Genomic DNA, 23,323 nt, shown 5'->3' with positions numbered 1-23,323 from the left:
GACTGGAGCTAGGGGTGGACGCTGAGCAGAGGAGGGACAAGATCTAACTTAGGTGTGAACTGGTTCCCTCTGCCTGCCATGTAGGAGTAGATCGATGTGAGCTCTCTAAGGGCTGGAACTACATCTTTGTCCCTTCTGTCTCCTTGGCTTCTGGTACAAGGGTCTGCAAACTATGGCCCACAGGCTAAATCCTCGGATTTTCTGTTTGTATAAATAAAGTTTTATTGAAACAAACCCACACCCATTTGTTTACATATTATCTATGGCTGCTTTCCTGCTAAATAGAATAGTTACAGCAGAGACCATCTGGCTCTCAAACCTGAAAATATTTACTGTTTTGCCTTTTACAGAAAAACTGTGCTGACCCCTGGTCAGGAACAAGGCCTGGCACATAGTAGGCACTCAGTAAATATTTGTTGTCACATAACTGAGCCGGTCTCTCATCTGTGACCCACACGAGGCTGCCAGCTTGCTCTTGTCTCAGAGCCAGTTCCAGTCACATGTGGGAAAACAACAGCCCAGGGACCAAAAATAAAATACTGGAACCATTCACATCTCTGCCACGGAGGAACTGCTCAGGCAGGAATATAGTCAGGACCCACAGAGAAACTCAGCATACTCTTCGTCCTTTTATTTTTCTTCGTTAAGACTCGGGGCTCCTTTACCCCTGCCAGGCGTGGAAACTGCTCCCCCCATTTTTTTCTCACTTAAAAAAATCCCCCAAACCCTCTTCCATAGAGAAGCCCCCCCTCCCTGACTTTCCTGTCTCCTCTCCTGTCAACTCCAACGTTTTGTTTTTGTACATGACTTAGGTCCCAGCTGTTTTTGTTTTTTTTTTTCCCATGCTTCCGATGCCCATTACTCAGATTCTGCATAATGAGGCAGTTATGAGTTAAGAATAATGGGGCTGTGCCAGCTGGCAGAATATCTCTGGGAACTGAGAAAGCTCCCACACTCCAATTTCCTTTTCTTCTTACACACATCGATCACAGTATTCTATCTGTCCTCACTTTCCAAGTTTCTCCTTTACTGCAGTTTGTCCTGTACCCTCAGGATCCACAGAGCAATCAGAGCCAGTCCCTGAGAGCTGGGAACTCACAGTTTAATGGAGACAGTCCCAGTGCTGGGGGTGAAGAGATGGATGCACACTGGGATGCATCCACCCACCATCCATGGTGGGGATGACTTGACTGTCAAGAGAATGAGTTTGAAGTTTTATGCTGAGGACCCTCTCTGGCAGACTTGGATGGAGGCCAGATGGAGGGCTCTGAGGGAGCAGGGTGCCTCCTTCTGACCTGGTGTACATTCTGGTGATTTCACATAGGTATCTACACCCTAGACACTGGGGCCAGATTGCTTGGGTTCAAATCCAGAGGCTCTCATGCTTTCTAACTATGTAGTCTTGGGTAGGTTTCCCTCAGTGTCCTTACTGTAAAATGGGTATGACTAATACCTACCACTTAGAGTTATTGGGAGGATCATGGGGTTAATACATACAAAGAACCTGGAACTGTGCCTGGCACACAATTGTTGTTGTTTAGTCGCTAAGTCGTGTCCCATACTTTCATGAACCCATGAACTATATATAGCCCACCAGGCTCCTCTCTCCATGGGCTCCTCTGTCCATGGGATTTCCCAGGCAAGAATACTGGAGTGGGTTGCCATTTCCTTCTCCAGGAGATCTTCCCAAGCCCTGGATCGAACCCACATCTCCTACACTGAAGGCAGATTCTTTACCGCTGAGCCACCAGGGAAGCCCACCCGGCGCAGAGTAGGCACTCAGTAAATATCAGCAACTATTAAAAGTGCTTAGCAACAGGCATCCTATTATCATTTAGTGATGTCATCAATTATCCTATAGATTGAGCAGAAAGAACGACATCTTCAGTTTAGACCCTGGGTGGGGATGATGACATCACCAGTTACCAGGTAGAAAATGGTTAGAATGTACTCGCCAGAGGTTTCATTCCCACTTGAATTTCTGTTGTGTCCCAGTCCACACTCTTCTCTGGGGCACATGGGATTATCACCTATTTGCGTCTCAGTTTTCTATCAATCAAACGCAGATAATAAAAGTATCAGTCTCCTAGGATTGTTGAGAGAATCCAATGAGTTAGATACAGACAAAGGCCACAGTGTCCCGCGCACAGCTGGCACTCAATCAACAGCAGCTCCCGTTAGCCTCATGGCAAGAGGACTCCACGGTAGACACGCTGGCTAGGGTAACAGGTGCTCTCCTCTGTCTCTGGGAGTCTTGGCTAAGAGCACAGACCCACTGCAGTCTGAGCCCAGATCTGCCTTCAAAGGCAGCCAGGAGACCCTGGGCACGTTGCAGGCCTGAAAGTGGGAATAATGACAGTGCCAGCTTACAGGACTGGCACGAGGAGGCATCAACATGATGACGACCATGCTCCCAGCACTCAGCCTTCGTACACGTGAACCGTATAATCACTGAGGATGTCCTTGCAAAGGTCCTCCCCTCCTTGGAACCGTTTGCCCACCTGCAAAGAAATGGGCAGCGACTGTGGCAATCTCAAAGCTTCTTGCCTATAAGGACTCACCTTTGCTATCGCTGAGTGTAGGTGTTGGGAGATGGATGCTCCCACCCGTGTCTGCCCTCAGCCCAGCTCCAGCTCTTTCCTTCTGTCTCCTCACTCCCCATCTCTTAACTGTCAACTTTCCCCTTTCTCTGGCTTCTTTCCCTTGTTCTAGACTTTTTCTTTCTCTCTTGTTTCTCTCCTGCATGCTATCAGAAGACTGTTTGTAGAGCAATAAATAGTGATAGCAATCATAATTTGTGTATTTAATCTTTCCCCCATACTAGGACAGCTCTTTGCATGTATTAACTCATTTAATTCACACAAAGACTTGTTACTGTTGGTTCAACAAACACTTACGGAGTGCCTCCTGTGTGCCAGACCCTGAGAATCCAGCTCGGAGCAAAAGAAAGATCCTCGCCCTCGTGGGACTCACGTTCTAGTGGAGAGACAGAAGATAAAAAGGTAAACAAACAAACAAAAAACACCTCTTCTAGTGCTATGGGGGAAAAAAGCCAAGGAAGTCAAAGGAAGAAAGTGAAATGTTTTCTATAGAATGGTTGGGAAAGGCCTTCTGGAGGAGGTGTGTGCTTCCCTGGTGACTCAGATGGTAAAGAATTCTCCTGCAATGCAGGAGCCACGTGTTCCATCCCTGGGTCGGGAAGATCCCTTGGCAAAAGGAATGGCAACCCACTCCAGTATTCTTGCCTGGAGAATCCCATAGGCAGAGGAACCTGGTGGGCTACAGTCCATGGGGTTGCAAAGAGTCAGACACGACTGAGCAACTATCACTTACACTTTTCTGGAGGAGGTGACATTGGATCTGACCTGATGATGTGAGGTGGGGCAGCCATGCAAAATCTGTGGGAAGAAACAGCCAGTGCAAATGCCCTGAGGCAGAACCATGCCTCGGGAGTGTTTGAGGAGTTGAGGAACAGCCGGAAAGCCTGTATCACTGGAGCTGAATGAAGGAGAGTTGATCTCACACAGGGGCCCCCTGGGACCACATCATGCAGGGTCTTGTGGGTCACAATGAGGACTTTGGTTTTTACTCTGACAAGGAGCCATGAAAGGTTCTGAGATGAGGAGGGGTGCAGTCTGGACAAAGTTTGACAGGATCCCATTGGCAATAGGCTGTGGGGGGAGGGGTGGTGAAGGTGGGGGCAGAGGGGCCATCCTCTCCATTTGACGGACGCAGAAATAATGTCAAAATGTCAAAAAAAGGCCAGCAACAGGTTCAAGCCCCCACAGCTGTTGAGCAGTGGAGACAGGTTGGCAGGCTGTCTGGGACTTGAGTCCTGTGTAGTCCAGCCTCCCCTCCCCCTTCTCAAGCCTAGCTGCTCACCCTTCCTGAAGTCTCAGTGTACACCTGTAAAATTGGGACACAGGTCAGAGACCAGTGGTGCACGGCTCACCAGCAACATGCTAGCTCCAGAAGTGGGCACCACCTCAGGGTTCAGAGGAGCCTTCACTTTGTGACCTTGGGAAGGTGCCTACCTCTCTCCTGAGCCTCTGTTTTCCCATCTATAATTTGGGAAGCATTAACCAACGTCTGGGTGTAGCCTGGTGGTTAAAAGCGCAAGTTCTAGCGTCAGATTTGGCAGGATCCGAGTCCTTGGTCTGCCGCTTGCCAGCTCTATGACTTCCAGCAGTTAGACATCCTCTTTCTAAGCTTCGGTTTACCTCATCTGGAAGATGAAGATCTTAACAGCACTAATTCCAAGGGGGTAGTTGTAAGGATTAAATGAGATCATGCAGGTAAAGCGCTTAGCACAGCTCCTGGCATACATCAGGCACTCAATAAATGATCATTATTATTATTACTGACAGTAATGCCCACACCTCTGGGTGGGTGAGAGCCTGGAGAGTGCCTGGTGGTACGCGGTCGGCGTTTGACAAAAGTGAATTCTCTCGCCCTTCTCTCATGCCTGCCGGCTCCCGGGGGACCCAGGCATTCCGGCCTCCGGCCGCCCCCCCAACGCCGACCCTTACAAAGGCCCTCATTCATGTCTGGTGCACAAAGCGGCTCATTCACCCTGGTCCCTTGGGCTTCCCGCCCCTGGCCGCCCCTTGTACCTCGCCATTGGTTGGACCCCCTGCCTGTCAGGCTTCGGGTCTTGCCTGCTGCCGTGCCGCCTAGCTCCACGCTCCAGAGCCGTTCTTTTCCCACGGCTGGCACACTCCGGCAACTTCTGATTGGCCCCTCCCGCCAGCCGCTCCTCTTGATTGGCGGGTGCGCACCCTGTGGGCGAGTCCATTGCTTGTCGCAGCAGGCGCCGATTGGCCCCTGTTGCGCTTGTGTGGGCGGGGCTTTCTTGGCTGACCCGCCCCTCCTTCTCCCCAGGCCGAAGCCTCGGGACGGCCCTGGAAGCCGGTGAGTGCCCGGGGCCCGCTGCCCGCCTGAGGCGGCGGGGAGTGGAACTGGGTCCCGGGAGGCTGGAGCTCCGAGGTTGCGGTCGGGGCTCCGGAGGCCGGCGCGAACTGCGGGGAAGGGGCGGTGACGTGGACACTCACCTTGCGCTCAGCCGGACGGCAGCTGGGGGCCTGGGGACGGGGTGGGGCGGGGCGTCTCCACTCGCCCCCACAACTCGAGTTCCTCCTCTAGGAGAGGCCGGGTTGGGGTCCTCGCTGGAGGCCCCAGGCCTGTTTCGCAGATGGGGAAACTGAGGCTCGCTTTGGGACATTGGGCGCTTTAATACTGAGTCATTGCCTTCAATTCCCCGCACTCGATGACTGTGTCTCTGTCTTCACGTGTAAAAATTGCGGACCGGAGACAGGGATCATCGTGACTGGCAGAGCAGAGGGGTGGGGAAAGACATCTTTGAGCCCCCGCGATGTACTTGGGCACTTTTATTTTTATAACTAAATAATTAACTTTATATTAACCCGAGATGGGTTATATTGCACCCATTTAACAGAGAAAGAAAAACAGGCCGCACAGAGGCGGTGACTGCAGGGCGACAGGGCCGAGAATAACACTTCGAAGACCGACTGTGTGCTGGGTTCCTTAACGTTTTTAATCCAACAGAAGTCCGCTAAGGAAGGCTGTAGTTCCTAAGAAGTAAATGGGGAAGGAGGTTGAGAGTTACCAGTTGGGAAGAGGAAATAGAAATCTTTGAGGACCTACTACGCATTCCACCCAAATCCCCTCTTTAGAAAATGGCCTGGGCTTGAACCCCAGCCCTCCTTCTTACTGGCTGTGTGACCTTGAGCCGGTTACTTACTTCACGTCTCCATGCCTCAGTTTCTCCAGGGAAATGGAGATGCTGATTGTCCTTATCTCACTGGTTTTGAGATCATTCTATGAGTTTGGTCAACTGTTCTAAAAGCCGGAAAACCCTCGGCCCATAGTAGGTGCACTTAGTTACCATTATTTAGTCCTCAGTTCAGAGAACTGAAGCTCCAGACTCTAGAAAATCATGTTCTCGTCTTCTTCGGTATGTCTCGAGCTCCCTGTGAATTGTACGGCCCCGTTTCCAGGGTTGAGGAAACTAAAGTTCTGCGAGATTAAATGATGTCTCCGGGCATTACTTGTTTAAACGCTGGGCTGGGCACTTTCTCCCACATGGGTTTATTCATTTCATTGGCCTCCATTCGCGAAGAGGAAAGCCAAAGCCCAGAAAGCTTGAGCGGGATTCGAACCTCCAGAGTCCTCAGCCCTCTCCGCTGCGGGTCCTTGACCTTTGCTCGCCCAAAGGAGGAGGGGCCCTGGCGCCGCCTCCGCCCACCTGGCAACAGGCTCATCCCCGCCTCTCCCCATCCCCCTGTCTAGGGCCTTGCAACCCCGGGATCCGCCCCCTTCCCCAGCCGGGCAGGTGCTAGGTGACATCAGAGCCGGGCTCCCTCCCGGTGACGCGACGTGGCCCCGCCCCGCGCTGGACCGCGGAGGTAGCCGCACCTGGGAGCTCTGAAGAGGCCGGGGGATTCCTGGGCCCCCTCCCCAGCTTCCCGCTTCCTGTACCAGCCGGCGCCCTCCAGGTAGCCCCCAGGGTCCGCGGGGTGAGGCACTTGGGTCTTAGGGAGATGGGGGTTGCGCGCTGGGATTCCGGGATGTGAGGAGGGGGCCCCGGGGCCGGGAACCCCAGGTCTGATTAAGGACGGCTCTGGGAGGCTGGGCTCATGGGTCTCGAGGGAGGAAGGCGCTGGGACCAGGACTCTCCTGAGAGCTGGAATGTGTACATCTTGAGGGAAGAGGGGGCTGGGAGCCTGGACTCCTGGGTCTGAGGGAGGAGGGGTTGAGTGCCCAGATTTCTGAGTCTGGAGGCAGAGAGGACCCTTGGATCCTAGCACTAGACTGAGGTCAGAGGGCTGGATGCCAAGGGCCCCAACCCCTGCCCCAGGGGCGGATCCCTGGCTCCTTCCTTTCCAGCCAGCAGTCCCTGCCCCTCCCAGGCAGGTGCTTTCACCTGCACTGGTGACAGAAATGAGTCCTGGCAGAGGTGTTCCTGCTGGTTAAGGAGGGCAGGGCTGCCAGAGGGCCAGGCCACCCCATCAGAGCTGTTCTCAGCTCTCAGAAGTTGGTCCCAGGCGTCTTCACCTCTAGCCTCTTCGCCTCTAGCCTCTTCGCCTCTAGCCTCTTTGCCTCTAGCCTCTTCACCTCTAGCCTCTTCGCCTCTAGCCTCTTCGCCTCTAGCGGGCTGCAGTGAGGTAAGGGGGCTGGAATTCACAGGTCCAAGGGAGGAGAGGTCTGAGGGTTCCTGAAAATGTAGGCTGCCGGGGGCCCAGACTCCTGAGTCTGGAGGAGGAGGGGCTGGGGGCCTGGACTCCTGGGTCCAAGGGAGGAGGGACCTGGGGCTCAGACTCTTGGCTCTAGTGAAGGGAGGCACAGGGCTGGGTGATTGCAAAAAACTCCCAAACCCTTCCTGGTCAAAGGCCGTGAGCTGGAGAGGAAGTGGGTGGGGTGAGGGTAAGGGTAAAGTCCCAGGGATGGGACTTGGCTCTGAAGGGATGAGGGCCACTTAGGAGGCCTGGTCAGTCTGGGCGACCTGGGGCCTGGGACGTGGAGAGAGATATGGCATTGGATGGCGGGAGACGCCCGCTGTTTGAATGCAGGGGCCTTGGGTTTGAGGCCAGAGAGCAGCAGGACCAAATGTCATAGGGTGAGGGTGAGGGCCTGGGGCCGCTGGTGGTGGGGAGAGTGCCTGGGGGTAAGAAGGGTGTGTGCCTGGAGCTGAGTGTCTAGGTAAGGGAAAGACAAGGGCCTGCTGGGATCAGATCCAGAGATGTCCAAGAAGAGCTGGGTGTTTGGAGGGACATCTCCAGAGATATGTTGGAGTTGGGGGCTGGGGGTCCTGGAGGGCAGAGGCAGAAGCACCAAGGTGGGGGAGACAGAGCACTGGGGGGTCCTGTGACTGGTGTGTGGGCAGCGATGTGGCCATCTGAGGCCGTGGGAGACAACAGAGTCCAGCTTCTTCAGGGGCAGGGCACGGTGAGGGACAGGGGGCATAGTTTTCCTCAAGGGTGCTTAAACTACTCTGGGATTGCCAAGCTCTGTTCCCTGCTGGTCTGCAGCCCCTTTAAGGGCAGGAAGGGGGTCTAGCACAGGCTGGCTCAGATCTCAAAGCTCATCTTGGGTTGTGACTGTTTGAGACGTGTCTGAGACCCCAGATCAGGTGCTCCTCGAAGCAGGGCCTCGTCTGACTCATATCTGGATCCCCAGACTCACTCTGGGCAGAGCTCAGAACTTAAGAAAACTTCAGGGAATGTTGAGTGAATGCAGAAGTTAATGAATGGGGCCAGCCCATGGTAAAGAGAAGGATTTCAGGTTGCAGGGAAGAAAGCCACTGCTAACCAAGTGATGAAATTCAGGTCTGTTCTGGAGTGACCTAGAGGTGGTCAGGGAACCTGAGTTACAGAAATCAGGTTGACACTGTTCTAGGGCTTACATCTATGAGGTCAAGGTCCTCAGTGTGACCCAGTCTGACCCCCTTTGTCCGTAATCTTTCCTTACCTACCACCCGTTCTCCCTGGATCACCTGGCTCCAGCTACACTGGCAGCTCATAGTGCCACATAGACATAGAGGCACATGCCTGCCCCAGGGCCTTTGTACAGGCTGTTCTCCCAGCCTGAAATGCTTTTTTGTCTGACATTCCCATGGCCTGTTCCCTTCATCTCCCTCAGGTCTTTATTCAGATGCCACATCAGAGAGGCTTTCCTTGGCCACCCCAATTAAAACTTCAATGGCCCTCAACCCTAACAGTCCCTGTTCTCTGCTTCATTCTCCCCCTTGGCATGTATCGTCATTTAACATACGGTATAATTTACTTATTTATCTTTGAATCTGTCTCCTGGGATTAGAGCAGCACTAACTCACAGAAACACAATGCAAGCCAAATGTGTAATTTAAATTTTTCTAGCCACATTAAAAATAAAGATATAAAAAGGAACAAGTGACGTAAGTGCTGATGATGTATTTTTTTAATCCAATATGTTACCAAATGTAAGAAACACGAATGAGCTTTTTGTTGTGCTGTCTTTGAAACTGGGTGTGTGTCTTATGGTCAGAACCCATCTCAGTGTGGATTCTCCATTTCAACTCTCCAGTAGCCTCACATGGCCATGGCTCCTATGATAGCCAGATCAGGGCTAGAATGTAAACACCTTAGGAAGGCAGGAATCTTTTTCTGGCTTGTTCTTTGCCATATGGCTGACACCTTGAACAGTAGCATAGACTGGCTTATTAAAGAATTATTTTTAGAAAATGTATTTTATTGAAATATAGTTGATCTACAATGTTGTGTTAATTTCTTCTGTATAGCAAAGTGATTCAGTTATACATATATATTCTTTTCCATTATGGTTTATCACTGTACATTGAATAGAGTTCCCTGGGCTCAACAGTAGGACCTTGCTGTTTATCCATTCTATCTCTAATAGTTGGCATCTGCTAATCCCAAACTTCCAGTCCTTGTCTCCCTCATCCCCCACTCCTTGGCCCGAGCAAGTCTATTCTCTATGTCTGTAGGTCTGTTTCTCATTCCTAGATAAGTATATTTGTTACATATTTTAGATTCCACATGTAAGTTGTATCATATGGTATTTGTCTTCCTCTGACAATTCATTTAATATGATAACCCCTAGGTCCATCCATGTTGCTGCAAACAGCATTACTTCATTCTGTTGTTTGAATGGCTGAGTAGCATTCCATTGTATATATGTGCCACATCTTTATCCATTCATCTGTCAATGGACATTCAAGGTTGTTATTCAAGAATTATTGAATTGGGAATTCGCTGGCGGTTTAGTGCTTAGGACTCCCAGCTTTCAGTGCCAGTGGCCCCTGTTCAGTCCCTGGTGGGGAAATTGAGATCCCAGAAGCCTGGTGGTCCAGCCACACACACACACACACACACACACACACACACACGAATTATTGAATGAGTGGATAGAGAGGTGGATGGTAGAATGGGTAAAAAGAGGTCTGTGAACCCGTTTTGCAGAAGTGTAAATTGAGGTTTGGTGGGGAAGGCAGTGGCGACTGTCAGGGGAATCTGGGGTGGGGATGGAAACCCTCCTTGACCCCGGTGCTCTGCTCTCTCCCTGTAGACCATGGCAGCAGTGACCGTGTCGGTGCCCGGGCGGAAGGCGCCCCCCAGGCCGGGCCCGGTGCCCGAGGCCGCCCAGCCGTTCCTGTTCGCACCTCGCGGGCCGGGCGTGGGCAGCGGGCCCGGGGGCTCGGGCACGTCCCCGCAGGTGGAGTGGACGGCACGGCGCCTGGTGTGGGTGCCGTCGGAGCTACACGGCTTCGAGGCGGCGGCACTGCGGCACGAGGGCGACGAGGAGGCCGAGGTGGAGCTGGCGGAGAGCGGCCGGCGGCTGCGGCTGCCGCGCGACCAGATCCAGCGCATGAACCCGCCCAAGTTCAGCAAGGCCGAGGACATGGCCGAGCTGACCTGCCTCAACGAGGCCTCCGTGCTGCACAACCTCCGCGAGCGCTACTACTCCGGCCTCATCTACGTGAGTGGCCTCCTTCCCCGGGAGGGCCTTGCCTGGGGGGTGGGGCGGCTGGGTGTCAGCACCCCAGCTGGAACCGACGTGAGGCTGTTTCTAATTCTCCCCTCAGGTCGGATAACAGTGCCCACCCTTAGTTGCCAAGTGATAAATTATTGGATTACCAGGACTGCCTCAGACCCCATTGCAGGCGTCTCATATTATACAGTGCTGCTGCGGCTAAGTCGCTTCAGTCGTGTCCGACTCTGTGCGACCCCATAGACCGCAGCCCACCAGGCTCCCCCGTCCCTGAGATTCTCCAGGCAAGAACACTGGAGTGGGTTGCCCTTTCCTTCTCCAATGCATGAAAGTGAAAAGTGAAAAGGAAGTCGCTCAGTCGTGTCCAACTCTTCGCGACCCCATGGACTGCAGCCTACCAGGCTCCTCTGTCCATGGGATTTTCTAGGCAAAAGTACTGGAGAAGGGTGGATGCTCCTTTACTGGGCTTCCCCTGTAGCTCAGTGGTAAAGAATCCGCCTGCAATGCAGGAGCCCCAGAAGAAGTGGGTTCGATCCCTGGGTAGGGAAGTTTCCCTGGAGAAGGAAATGACAACCCACTCGTGTTTTTGCCTGGAGAATCCCAGGGGCGGGGGAGCCTGGTGGGCTGACGTCTATGGGGTCACACAGAGTCGGACACGACTGAATCGACTCAGCAGCAGCAGCAGCAGGATTAAGACAGGACCGGTCATAGTGGAGAAGGCAATGGCAACCCACTCCAGTACTCTTGCCTGGAAAATCCCATGGACGGAGGAGCCTGGTGGGCTGCCGTCCACGGGATCGCACAGGGTCGGGCACGACTGAAGCGACTTAGCAGCAGCAGCAGGTCACAGTGAGGTTGACTGTGCCCTAGTCACTGTTAACCTTTCAATGTCTCACGTTGTTTAATCTTAACAGCAAGCAGGTGGAGTAGGGCAGTGGTTCTTAGCTCTGCCTTCTCGTTATAGTCAGCTGGGGAATTTTACAAAATGCCAGCACTGGAGCCCTGCCCCACCCCATTTGAATCAGACTCTCTGGGGGGTGTGACATGGACACTGGCATTTTTAATAAGCTTCCAGGGTGGTTCTAATGGGCAGCCAGAGTGTCGTTCAGAGCAAACAGGATTAGAGATGTTGACAAGGAATGTCGACAATAATAATGAGAAATAATGATCATGGGTGGCTAGCAAATATTTATCGAGCACTTAATGATGTGCCAAGTACTGTTCTAAGTGCTGCGTGTGGGTTATCAGCTCACTTCTGGGCTGGGGACTTGTCCTTATCGCCTGATGTTTCAGGAATGTTAAGTGACTTGGGTCCCAGGTCACATGGACGTGAAGGATTTGAACCCAGGCAGCTGGCCGCAGAGTCACACTCTGAATACCAGCTTAGAGGGCTGGAGTCTCACTGCCTTGCTCATTGAAACTGGCCCGTCAAGAATAGATGCAAAATATCTCCCTAAGACCCTAAAAGGAAAAGTGCTGGTTTTATGTGTTATAAAAACTGCAAAACTTTCATGAAAGTAATAAAAGAATACGTCACTAAATGATGAGATGTATCAAAAAAATAAAAATAAAAATAAATAACCTGGCCTCAATGTCCACCCCGTTAAGGGTCATAAGCACAAGATAAGGGTATTTTTATGAATTCTGACTCCTGTTTGGGGGAGAGACTGAGGCCGTGAGAGGGGCCGGTGGCTTGCTCAGGGCCCCTCAGCTTTTGGTGGCAGAGGTGGGATTTGACCTCAGGATTATCTGGCCCTGGATTGAGGTGACACCTTCTGCAGCCTATGTGGGGCCCTTAGGATTCCTCACTTGTCTTTGTGAGCCATGGGAGCTCTGTGAGCCTCTGTCCAGGCCACTGCCCTGGACCTCATCAAAGTCAGGGGATCAGAGAGGCACCCAAAACCCTGAGCCACCCCTTTCCTGTTAGTAAACACTCTGAACCCTCACAGCAATGTTGTAGGGTATCTCCTATCATCCCCATTCTGTCAGTGGGGACACTTAGCCTCAGAGAGGGGCCAAGACTTAGGCCACGCCCCACCAGCTACCAACCAGCTTAACCAGTATTTGAACCTAGGCCTTCTGACTCTAGACCCCCCATTCTATCCACAGCAGTGCGAAGAGTGTTGGGAAAGTTCAGGGGGGAAAATGGTGAGGCCTGAGTGAAGGCTGTGTGTGGTCTGAGAGTCAGAGAATTGGGACCTGACAAATGAAAGTGAGATGGAAGTTTCCGGAAGCCCAGACAGGAAGGAAATTCGGCCTTAACAATAATCATTAGTACTCAGGGAGTGCCTGCTTTCTCCGTGAGGTGCTATTCTAAACTTCATTTCAGTATGATCTTGTTGACCCCCTCACCACATAAGGCTGTGAGGTAGGGGTCATCACCTCCTTTGCCCACGGCTTGGAGAGGAAAAGACATTGGCCCAGGAGTAGTTAACAGCTAATGTATTAGGCGTGCATAGGGACTTCCCTGTGGTCTAGTGGTTAAGACTCCACACTTCCACTGCAGGGGGTGCGGGTTTGAGCCCTGTCCAGGGAACTAAGATCCTGCATGCTTTGAGATGTGACATAATTGAGTAAATAAATAAAAAATAAGCACACACAGGGTTCCAGGGCTCACGCTCAGCTTGGTACTCGCAACATGAACTTGTGGGTAGCTCCCTGAAGCCCTCTGTAGAAGCACTGTTCCCATGTCTGTGTGATGAAAAGGGGACCCGGGAAAGTTAAGGAGTGTGCTCAAGCCACCCAGCTAGAAGATTTGATTCAAGCTCCACCTGGCTTGTCCTTGGGCTGTGCTTAGTAAATACTAACTGGCCAAAGGGAAAGACAGTGCCTTCCAGTGGATGGTGTCCAGGATTCCAGAAACCAGATCCTGTTGCTCATAGGCTATTTGACCTGATGTGGTCCCTTCCCTGAGATGCCCAGGGCAGAAGGGGACCCCATCTGCTGGACGCTGGCTGTGCCCTCTGCTCCGGGAGGCACCTGAAGATGCTTGACATCATGTCACTCTCAGAATCCTTCTAGATGGTGGAGGTTCAGAGCTCCATTTCTCCAGAGCTGAAAACTTGGGCTTGGAGAGGGCAAACACCTGGAGTCCAGTCACACAGGCTAGATACGTGGGATGACACAGCATCCGAGTCTGAGTCTTAGCTCCCGGGTGGGCTGGGAACCTGAGTGTGTCTCAGCGCCAAGACTGGAGCACCTTTTATCGCCCCGCCTTGGGCTGTCTGGTTTTTATTTTCTGTCTTCCTTAATCCCTACTGCCTCGGTAATGAGCTGGGGAGGGTTTCTCAGGGAGGAAACCGAGACTGAGGGGAGAGTCACTGGGCTGCAGAGGGGCGGTGGCAGCGGGGAGTTGGACCTGGCGGGTCTGCCTTCAGAGTCCTGCCCCAGGCCCTTCCAGCCAGGCTTCTGCAGCTGTGTGCCGGCCACTCAGGTGGCCCCGGCCCTCTCTAGGCGCACCGGCCTCAGCCCCTTTCCCCCTGGCCTTGGCAGCCAGCTCAGGTTCCCTCTAGGGTGTTGCCCTGGCTATAAGGTATGGCTGGCAGGAGGGGGCTGGGACGGGGATGGGGTGCAGGAGGGGGCTCCTCAGCCAGCCAGAAGTGGGGGCCAAGGCGCCAGCAGCCATGAGATACCCTCCCTGGGAATGTGGTCTGGCTGCCCCGCCCTTTGAGAGCTCTGGGGAGCTGCTGGCAGGGCGGGCAGACACCCAGCAAACCGGTTGTTCTGCTCCGGGCTGGCCACCCACTCTCCCATCCTTAAAAGCTTGGCACCGGGCAGCCTGCGGTGGCCACACCCTCACTCTGCTTGAGAAGCTCAAGTTGTCTGGGAGCTTAAAGCAGTTCTGCTGTCAATCGACAAGTAAATAGCTGGTCATTTAACTCGCTAAGTAGCTAACTAGCTGCCTAAGTAGCTAGTTGGTTTCATAGTTAACTAGCTGAGACCCTGGGGCTTCCCCAGTGGCTCAGTGGTAAAGAATCTGCCTGCCAGTGCAGGAGATATGGATTCGATCCCTGGGTCCAGAAGATCCCCTGGAGAAGGAAATGGCAACCCACTCCAGTATTCTTGCCTGGGAAATCCCATGGACAGAGGAGCCTGGCAGTCCATGAGGTCGCAAAGAGTCGGACATGACTGAGCAACTAAACAGCAGCTGAGCCCCTAAGCAACTCTCTGGCTTTATTAGCTAGCTTGACCCAGCTAAGTTAACTAGTTAGCTCTCTGGATTGTGTTAGCTAGGTGGTCAGCTAGTTCTCTAGCCGGTCTAACTGCCTTGATCCCTCCTGTCTCTCGTCTACCTGAGGCTCCGTTAGAGCTGGAACAGTGCTTAAATGATTACCAGGTCCTGAACTCAGGCCCAAAGGGTGTGTGGACAAATTCAGGGCATCCATGCAAAAAAAAAAAAAACTTGGATGCAAAAAAAAAAAAATTACATCTTTATTTTCACGCATCTCAAACCTGAAATTTAGCATGTCCTCCAATAAGAGGGAACCACCAAAACTGTCATGTACGCAGGTCCTGTGAGTCTGTTATCAACAGAAACCGCAGACATGTTCCCGTCAAGTTTCAGCGGCTGCAGATACAGGAAGCACTCTTCCAGAAATATTCTGTGTGTATTCAAGCAGATTCAGAAAAGTGTTCTTCTTGCAAAGTTCTTACCTTGTTTCTTATGTTGTTTCGGAGATAGTTCTCTGTCTGTAGAGGCCAGAAACCTCATAGGAATTCATTGCATGACCATGCATCCAGATCGTTTCCGGTCCTTCGTTATTTTAAAAGAATGATGCTACAGATGAACTTGCACTTGGTCCTTTCATGGTGTGAGTCCAAGCAGTGACAGGGCTACAAAGCCTCCATTCTCTCCCCTTGTGAATCCTCATTCATACAGCACCTTTGTGCAGTTTGGAAAGCTTCTTTTCAACCATCAGCCTGAAACCATAACAAATGCTTAAATCTACATTGTCATTGTGCGAATGGCAGTCCCTTTGCCAGATGTCATTGTGCAGTGCACAACCTGCCCAGCTGTACATGGCAACTCCGTGCTGCCCCTGGGTCACAGGCAGGTAGCTAGCTGAGGCCCTCTCCCTTCTTGCCCATTGTAGACGTACTCCGGCCTTTTCTGTGTGGTCATCAACCCATACAAGCAGCTGCCCATCTACACGGAGGCCATCGTGGAGATGTACCGGGGCAAGAAGCGCCACGAAGTGCCGCCCCACGTGTACGCAGTGACCGAGGGAGCCTACCGAAGCATGCTCCAGGGTGAGTGTGGGGTAGGGGCTGCTGGAGGTGCCTCTTCAATGGGGACTAGGCTGGGGGTCAGGATTAGATGTCAGCTCAAGGATTTCAGACTCTGCAAGGCTTCTTTGTGGGGCAGGAGGGAACACAAATGGAGGGCCGAGTGGGCAAGGCTCTGAGTTCCACCAGACAGGTCCCTTTTCATCTGTCTCCTTGTTTACCCCTCCCTGCAACAAGCATCACTTGGAAGCTCATTGGTTCCAGGCTTCTATAAAAATTCCTCTTGAAACAGTGTCTCTTAAGAGCGTTCATTCATTCAACATTTATGTTGCTGACACGATCTATGTTGTTGTGAGTGAATGCCACCCCTTAGAGAATGGGCAGCATGGGCTCGCTGTGTACAGCTGGGCAGGTTGTGCGTTGTATAAGGATGTCCATCAGAGGGGTGCCATTTACTCCATGACAATTGATTACTCGGGGCAAAATTCCATAATTCCATGTGGTACATGTAATACACTCATTATCTATTTATTGTAGGTCATCTATTTTAATAAATACTTGTATATATTAAAAAACATATTAAACATTTTAAAGTTTGTATCTTTCTATCATGACATTAATAGTAGGCAGCATATAAGCTGTATTTTCAAAGCAGTGGTTCCCAGAGTGTAGTCCTCTCATCATTAGCCTCAGCATCACTTAGGAACTTGTTTGAAATGTCAACTCAGCCTTTACTCTTGACCTGCAGAGTCAGAAAGCCTAGGGAGAGCCATGAACCTTGCCACTTCCCACTGTCCTTGGTGTCTAACACTTAGTAGCTGGTCTGTGTGCATTTATTGAAGGGATGGCTCAGATGGTAAAGAATCTGGCTGCAATGAGGGAGACCCAGGTTCAATCCCTGGGTCAGAAAGACCCCCTGGAGGAGGGCATGGCAACCCATTCCAGTATTCTTGCTTGGAGAATTGCATGGATAGAGGAGCCTGGGGGGCTATAGTCCATGGAGTCACAAAGAGTTGGACACGGCTGAATGACTAACAGCAACTTGTCAGACCCAGGATGAGCGGAGGAGGAGATAGTAGGGACCGAGCTGTGCTCTCTGCCCTCAGGGCAGACGACCCCCAGTGGGCCATCAGTCACCATCACTACATTCTGTGGCCTGTTTGCTATTACAGGCTGAGCCTGGGGTCTAGGATCTCACTCTCACATCTTTGAATGTCATCATTCAGCCCGAGGCAGCACATAGTAGGGGCTCAAATTGAAGTTTGTTGAGTGAATTACATTCTGTTTGGTTGGAGTTTGTTGTCTTCATTTTACAGGTTAGGACACACTGAGGCTCAGGGAGGGACAGCTGCTTTCCCAGAGCCATACAGCCAAAAGAGGCTGAGTCAGGATCAGGTATTAGAATCTAGGAAGATCATATGTCAAAAACCCAGCTTTTCCTTAGCCCTTGGGAAGGATTTTGAAAATAGGGTGGCCAGCATCTCGCTGGAAAAACCCTCCCAGGTGACCCGTCCCCCTCTGTCCCCTACAGATCGTGAGGACCAGTCCATTCTCTGCACGTGAGTAATCCTGAAGGACTTCCTGGAGGAAGTGGGATCCCAGCTGGGCATGGCTCTGCTTGGAATGGACGGGGCTTACCTGGTGACTTGGGCTGACCCTTTTTGCTTCCTTTTGTGCCCCCCTTAGTGGGGAGTCCGGGGCCGGGAAGACAGAAAACACCAAGAAAGTCATCCAGTACCTTGCCCACGTGGCATCATCACCAAAGGGCCGGAAGGAGCCTGGTGTCCCGGTAAGTGACCTGCCTTGGGACGTACTCTGGAGCCTGCCACCAGATGCTCCCTCCCTCTCAGGCTCTGCTTCCCCTCCTAAGTAACTCCCCACCTCTCCCATGGAAGAACACAGTCACAGGCCTTCTCCTGGCTGCCTCTGCCCCACCCCCACCCCTGAATCCCTACTATGTGCCTGATATATATAGTGCTGGGAGCCGAGGCAGGATGGACATAAAAATTGCAACAGCCAGTCCTTCGCCTCATTGACCCTTGGAACAGTGCCTCTGGCACATAGTAGGAGCTTACATCCCAGAGCACCCACTATGTGTCTGGCCTGTTTAGGTTCCTGCAGTGCCCAGGTTTGCTTTGTAAGTGAGCGTTTATATATAGCCCTAGTCCTTTGACTTATATTACTGTAACGCCCCAGTGAGGTGGGTGTGGTTTAAAGATGGGAAAGCAAAGTCACACCTGGGGTGGGTCGGCTGTCCAAGGTTACACGCCCAGGAAGGGCTAGCCCCGATTCAAACCCCAGGTGATGGGGCCGCCGCCCGCTCCCCACCCCCAGGCACCCCGCTCCACAGGCCAGTTTCCCCAGCCCCTTGTCTCTCTATCCCACCCCCTGCCCCTCCCCCAACCTCGTTCACCTGTGTGTCTGTCCATGTTCCATGTGCCGTGTCCTGGTCCGTGTCTCGTGTCCTGTGACTTCCTCAGGCCTCCGCCAGCACCGTGTCTTATGTGAGTAGCAGGGAATCACCTCGAGTCCTGCCACCCCTAATACCACCCGGGTCACCCCAACCCACAGTCTTCCTGGCAGACAGGTCCCAAGGCACTGACGGTCACCCCTGCCTGGAGGCCACATTGTCACTTTTGATGGCCCTACTATGTGCACAGCAGGCGCCACACTGTCATTTCATGCAACCCTACAGTGGGCACATACCCAGGGCCCCCCACTGTTGCTTATGGCAGCCCAACTGTGTAGTGAAGGACAGCGAAGCCTGGCGTGCTGCAGTTCATGGGGTTGCAGAGTCAGACACAACTTAGCGATTGAACAACTGTGTGCACACAGCCAGGGCCATTTCGTGTGGTCCTGTGGTGCATGTGCAGACCCTACCACATAGCTGTGTATATTAGCCCTACTCTATCTGTGCAGAGCAGCCACAGATCCCAGGGGGAAGCAACCCAGAGCCTATAACTACCATTTATTGTTGATCTGCTAAATGTATGTAGGCAGAGCCCACAGACACCACGCTATCACACAGCCCAGGGACCCACAGGGCCATTCATGGTAGGCAGGCCTACTCTGTGCCCCCAGCTCAGGCTGGTGTCTGAGGGCTCACAGGGCATTTAAAGAAACAGTCGGGATCTTTGAGAGCCTGGTTAGGAAAGAGGAGAAGAGGGTTGTCATGTATTGAGCACCTACTGTGTTCCTGGCTCTGACACCCAAGTGGCTGTAGGGAAGCTCAGAATAAGATCTCTAGCCATGGGGGCCCGAGGAGGGATAAATTGGCAGTAGGTGATTAACAGATGCATACTACCATGTATAAAATAAATAAACAACAGGGATTTACTATATACCCAGGAAACAGTTGAATTTCCCTGGAGTCTCAGACAGTAAAGAATCTGCCTGCAATGTGGGAGATCCGGCTTCAATCCCTGGTTCAGAAAGATCCCCTGAGGAAATGGCAACCCACTCCAGTATTCTTGCCTGGAGAGTTACATGGACAGAGGAGCCTTGCCAGCTGCAGTCCACAGGGTTGCAGAGTTGGACACAACTGCACAACTAGCACTTTCATAGGAAACAGTAGTCAATATTTTGTAAGTTTTAAGGGAAAAGAATCAGAAAAAAAATATATATATATCCAAATCACATTGCTGTACGCTTGAAACTAACTCAGTATTGCAAATCAACTATACTTCAATTTTTTAAAACTGCTGTCTTAAAAAAAAAAAGTCCCCACTCAAGGATTAGCCTGACTGGGGAAGGAAACTACCATTTCTTGAATGTGTACTCTGTGTCAAACAGTTTGAGGAACTCTACATAGATGGTATAGATTTTTCTTTAGGTCCACAGGGGATACATGAGTATGCATTCACTGCAACAACAACAAACAAACCAGGCAAAATGAAATTCCTCTTTCCTTCTCTCAGTCCTCTTTCCTTGGAGTGGCTTACTCTGTTGATATTTTGGTATGTATCCTTGCAGACCTTTCTCTAAACGTCTACAAACATGTATCTATACGTATAGATATGGGAGTCTTGTTCTGTGGTGTTGTTTTCTCGGTTCATTTTTTTTTTATTATTATCAATAGGATCACATTGTAGGTGTTGTCCTGAGACTTGCTTTTTTGGTTTTGTTTCCGCTGGACAATGGATCTTAGAGAAGTTTCCTCATTCACTTCACAACAGACTGAAGGGCAAGCCCAGATCCGGGAAAGCTGGCACACGCCCAGATAGACACACAAAGGCCCCTCACACACAGACACTCAGCCAGACCCCCCACCCCAACGGGGCCAGTGCCCTCACCCCCCCGCCCCGACCCCGCCACTGACAAGCCATCCCCCGACGCCCTGCAGGGTGAGCTGGAGCGGCAGCTTCTTCAGGCTAACCCGGTCCTGGAGGCCTTTGGCAACGCCAAGACGGTGAAGAATGACAACTCCTCCCGCTTCGTGAGTGCTGGGGGAGGGCAGGGCCTGGGCTCGAGTTAATGAACCTGGAACTGGGAGCGAAGAAAGGTTGGGGGGAGACAGGACGTGTGGGTTCGTGAGGGGGGAGGTACCTGGGATCCATGGCTCCTGGGCCTGAAGGATGAAGGGGAACTGGGGACCTGGGTCCTAAGGAAAGAAGTCAGAGGTGCGTGGACCTTGAATTCTCCCCGGGAGGCGCCGCTCCCCACCGCATCCCGGCCCCAGCTGGAACCTCATGATCGGAAGGGGTTCAGATTGGAGGGAGATAGTCAAGAGACAGGCTGACTCTCGGAGGGGTGAGTGTGGGTTGGGGGTGCTCCCCAGGCCCGCAGGACCCTCGGCTAAGCCCCTCCACCCGCCTCCCTTGCAGGGCAAATTCATCCGCATCAACTTCGACGTTGCCGGGTATATCGTGGGCGCCAACATCGAGACCTGTATCCTCTCACTGTCCAGAGGGGGCGCCCGGGGGCGGGGAAGAGCGGTAGCGGCCATAGAGGGCGGCCCTCGGGGTCTCACCGCGTATAGGAAACAGGGGTCCACACTCGCCCGGAACCCTGGCTCCCTGCTGCCCACCCTGTGCCTCCGTTTCCGGCTCTGCCGAAGGAGAGGGACGCTAGAACCTCAGGAAGGGGCAGGCGCAGCGTCTCCACGTTGCGGGAAGGATGGCGGGGCCTCTCATAGCCTTTAAGAGAACGCCCTCCCAACCTCGCCACGGGGCAGAGGGTACGGGAGCACAGAGAAACGATGCAGCGAAAGCGGAAGGCGTGTGGGGGCCAGAGCCCTAGCCCCGTGGAGTCACGTGGGACGTGCTTAATCCCAAGGTGTTACAACACGTGTGATGAGTGCATCAGAGACTCCGCACTGGAAATTTTTATTGGGGGCTGGTCACATAGGCACCGCCTGCCCAGCGCGTACCCAAATTTCAGAGTCCGGGAAGGAAAACAGATGTTCAGCAGAAAGCATTTGGTTTACACAGTTGAGGTGCAGGGAGCCCGTGTTATCAGCCTCCTGAAGTTCAGATTCCCAGACACCAGCCAAAGACGGGCCTCGAAAGCCTGCTGACTCCCGCCAAGCTGTGTCCAACTTTCCCCACCGGTGGCAAAAACGCTCCCTAGAACTCTCATGGACGGAGGAGCCTGGTAGGCTGCAGCCCATGGGGTCACTAAGGGTCGGACATGACTGAGCGACTTCACTTTCACTTTTCACTTTCATGCATTGGAGAAGGAAATAGCAACCCACTCCAGTGTTCTTGCCTGGAGAATCCCAGGGATGGGGAAGCCTAGTGGGCTACCGTCTATGGGGTCGCACAGAGTCGGACACAGACTGAAGCGATTTAGCAGCAGCAGCAGCAGAAATTTACAAGATAGAACCCAGAAGGCCCAGGAGTGCAAAACTTAAGAGAACAAGGGAAAACATCACACTGACCCTGGGTTCGAATCCTGGCTTTGAGGCTGGGGGCCCTTAAGCCTGTGATTTGACCTCTCTGGGCCTCAGTTTCCCCATCTGTAGAAGGGGGGAAATCATAAAAGCTACCCTTGAAGGGTCTGAAGGACAATGTGAGGTACATTCTTAGCACAGCTCCTCCCTGATGGTCCAGAGGTTAGGACTCCCATGTTCCCCATGCAGAGGCCCCGGATTCGATCCCTGGTCAGTGGAACTAGATCCTGCGTGCTGCAACTAAGACCCGGTGCAGCCAAATAAATATATGTATATATATATATTTAAGTTTATTTTTAAAAAGGAAGACTGAACTACCTGAGACTTCCCTGGTGGGTGGTCCAGGTTAGGACTTGGTGCTTTCACTGTCAAGGGCTTGGGTTCAATCCCTGGTCTGGGAATTAAAATCCCACAAGCCGCTGCAAGGATGGGCCAAAAGAAAAAAAAAAAAAAGAATGAGCTATCATTATTAGAAATGAATGATGAAGTTAGCACTGTCCTTATAATGTTAATATGTTAATATTGTTGGTTAATAATTATGAATTGTAATGTGGACATATTAATAACAAATCATATTTCCATCCCTGGGGTGTCAGCTCACTATCGCATACCTGCTTCCTCTCCCTGTCATCCAGGGAGAGATTGAGAAGCAGTGCGTTGGCAAAGAGTTTCTCCTAAGAGGGCTTGTGTGTGTGCGCTCAGTCGTGTCCGACTCTTTGTGACCCCATGGACTGTAGTCCACCAGGCTCGTCTGTCCCTGGCATTTCCCAGGCAAGAATACTGGAGTGGCTTGCCATTTCCTTCTCCAGGGGATCTTCCCAATCCAGGGATCAAACCCAAGTCTCTTGCATCTCCTGCATTGGCAGGCAGATTCATTACCACTAGATATTTAGGGAGTAAGGAAGCAGTGACCTCCCTGTCAAGCCCTGGGCCCCATAGACTCTACTTCTGCCTGGTAAGCACTTCCTTGGGCTCAAGGCCTCGTGACCCCTGCAGCCACCAGCCCCTATCCCCACAGTTCCTGCGGCCCATCACCCCACTTCATGGTGCTTCCTGCTCACACAGCTTCTTAAAGCCCAGGGCTCTCTCTGCCCCACCCCCTCCTCCATCCTGCCACCCTGAGCCTCCGTGGACCCCATGGGTTCCAGCAACCTCTCCTGTTCACCTGTGTCTTCCCTGTCAGCTTCCGAATGCTAACTTTCTCCTGTCCACACTCCCCATCCCGTTGGGGCTGCTCCCACTGGGCACAGTTCTCCTGCTCGGCTGTCTCTGCCTCAGGGCCAATGACCAGGCTGTGGACTGATGCTCTCACCCCCAAACAGATGGATTGATCCCTTTCACACCAGCATCCCTCATGACCAACATTTCTGGAGGGTTGACCTTGTGTCTGGGGCTACCCTGAGAACTCTCTGTCTGTTAATTCAGTCCCTCATATCTGTAACCCTGTGAGGCAGATGCTATTTTTTTTTAAGGCTTTTTTTTTTTTAATGTGGACCATTTTTTTTTAATATCCTTATTTAATTAGTTACAACACTGCTTCCGTTTTATGTTTTGGTTTTTTGGCTGCGAATGTGGGGATCTTGGTTCCCAGATCAGGGATTGAATCTTCACCCCCTTGTAAGACTTGGAAGGCCAAGTGTTAACCATTGGACTGCCATGTCCAACTCTCTGCCACCCCATGGACTACAGCCCGCCAGGCTC

General features: G+C 52.3%; 2 protein-coding genes across 5 annotated transcripts in view; one reads left to right on the top strand and one right to left on the bottom strand.

The window, feature by feature from the left end:
* Positions 1-1,721: 1,721 nt before the first annotated feature.
* On the bottom strand, positions 1,722-8,539 carry LOC113875855. Its single transcript, XM_027514519.1, has 7 exons — positions 8,492-8,539; positions 7,395-7,417; positions 7,075-7,174; positions 6,419-6,551; positions 4,614-5,018; positions 2,898-2,976; positions 1,722-2,501 (listed from the first exon to the last, which is right to left on the bottom strand). Exons 1-7 carry the CDS (start codon positions 8,537-8,539, stop codon positions 2,162-2,164), a joined length of 1,128 nt encoding a protein of 375 aa, XP_027370320.1. The 3' UTR covers positions 1,722-2,161.
* Positions 4,823-23,323, top strand: part of MYH14 (myosin heavy chain 14) — a 78,962-nt gene continuing 60,461 nt past the window's right edge. Inside the window, exons 1-8 of one of the 4 annotated variants that reach the window (XM_027515059.1) lie at positions 4,823-4,911; positions 10,084-10,494; positions 15,600-15,756; positions 17,264-17,291; positions 17,419-17,521; positions 18,213-18,236; positions 20,075-20,167; positions 20,556-20,619. In XM_027515059.1, the coding sequence (XP_027370860.1) occupies positions 10,087-10,494; positions 15,600-15,756; positions 17,264-17,291; positions 17,419-17,521; positions 18,213-18,236; positions 20,075-20,167; positions 20,556-20,619 (877 nt within the window). In that variant the 5' untranslated portion in view covers positions 4,823-4,911; positions 10,084-10,086. Of the gene's footprint in view, positions 4,912-5,116; positions 6,516-10,083; positions 10,495-15,599; positions 15,757-17,263; positions 17,292-17,418; positions 17,522-18,212; positions 18,237-20,074; positions 20,168-20,555; positions 20,620-23,323 lie in introns of those variants that run through there. The other 3 variants (XM_027515058.1, XM_027515060.1, XM_027515057.1) reach the window with 3 other exon arrangements.

Source organism: Bos indicus x Bos taurus, chromosome 18, assembly GCF_003369695.1.
Source record: "Bos indicus x Bos taurus breed Angus x Brahman F1 hybrid chromosome 18, Bos_hybrid_MaternalHap_v2.0, whole genome shotgun sequence".
NCBI lineage: Eukaryota > Metazoa > Chordata > Mammalia > Artiodactyla > Bovidae > Bos > Bos indicus x Bos taurus.
Note: the sequence above shows the minus strand (reverse complement) of the source record. Positions and strands in the feature narration are given on the sequence as shown.

Excerpts from the sequence above, each read along its gene's own strand:
- LOC113875855 (XM_027514519.1), bottom strand. The coding sequence starts at position 8,539 with ATGAGCTGCCAGTGTAGCTGGAGCCAGGTGATCCAGGGAGAACGGGTG. Across the intron at positions 2,977-4,613 it reads GGGGTCCAACCAATGGCGAG|AACGTGAGTCCCACGAGGGC; the intron begins GTACAAGGGGCG and ends TCTCTCCACTAG. Across the intron at positions 2,502-2,897 it reads TGGCACACAGGAGGCACTCC|GTGGGCAAACGGTTCCAAGG; the intron begins GTAAGTGTTTGT and ends ATTTCTTTGCAG.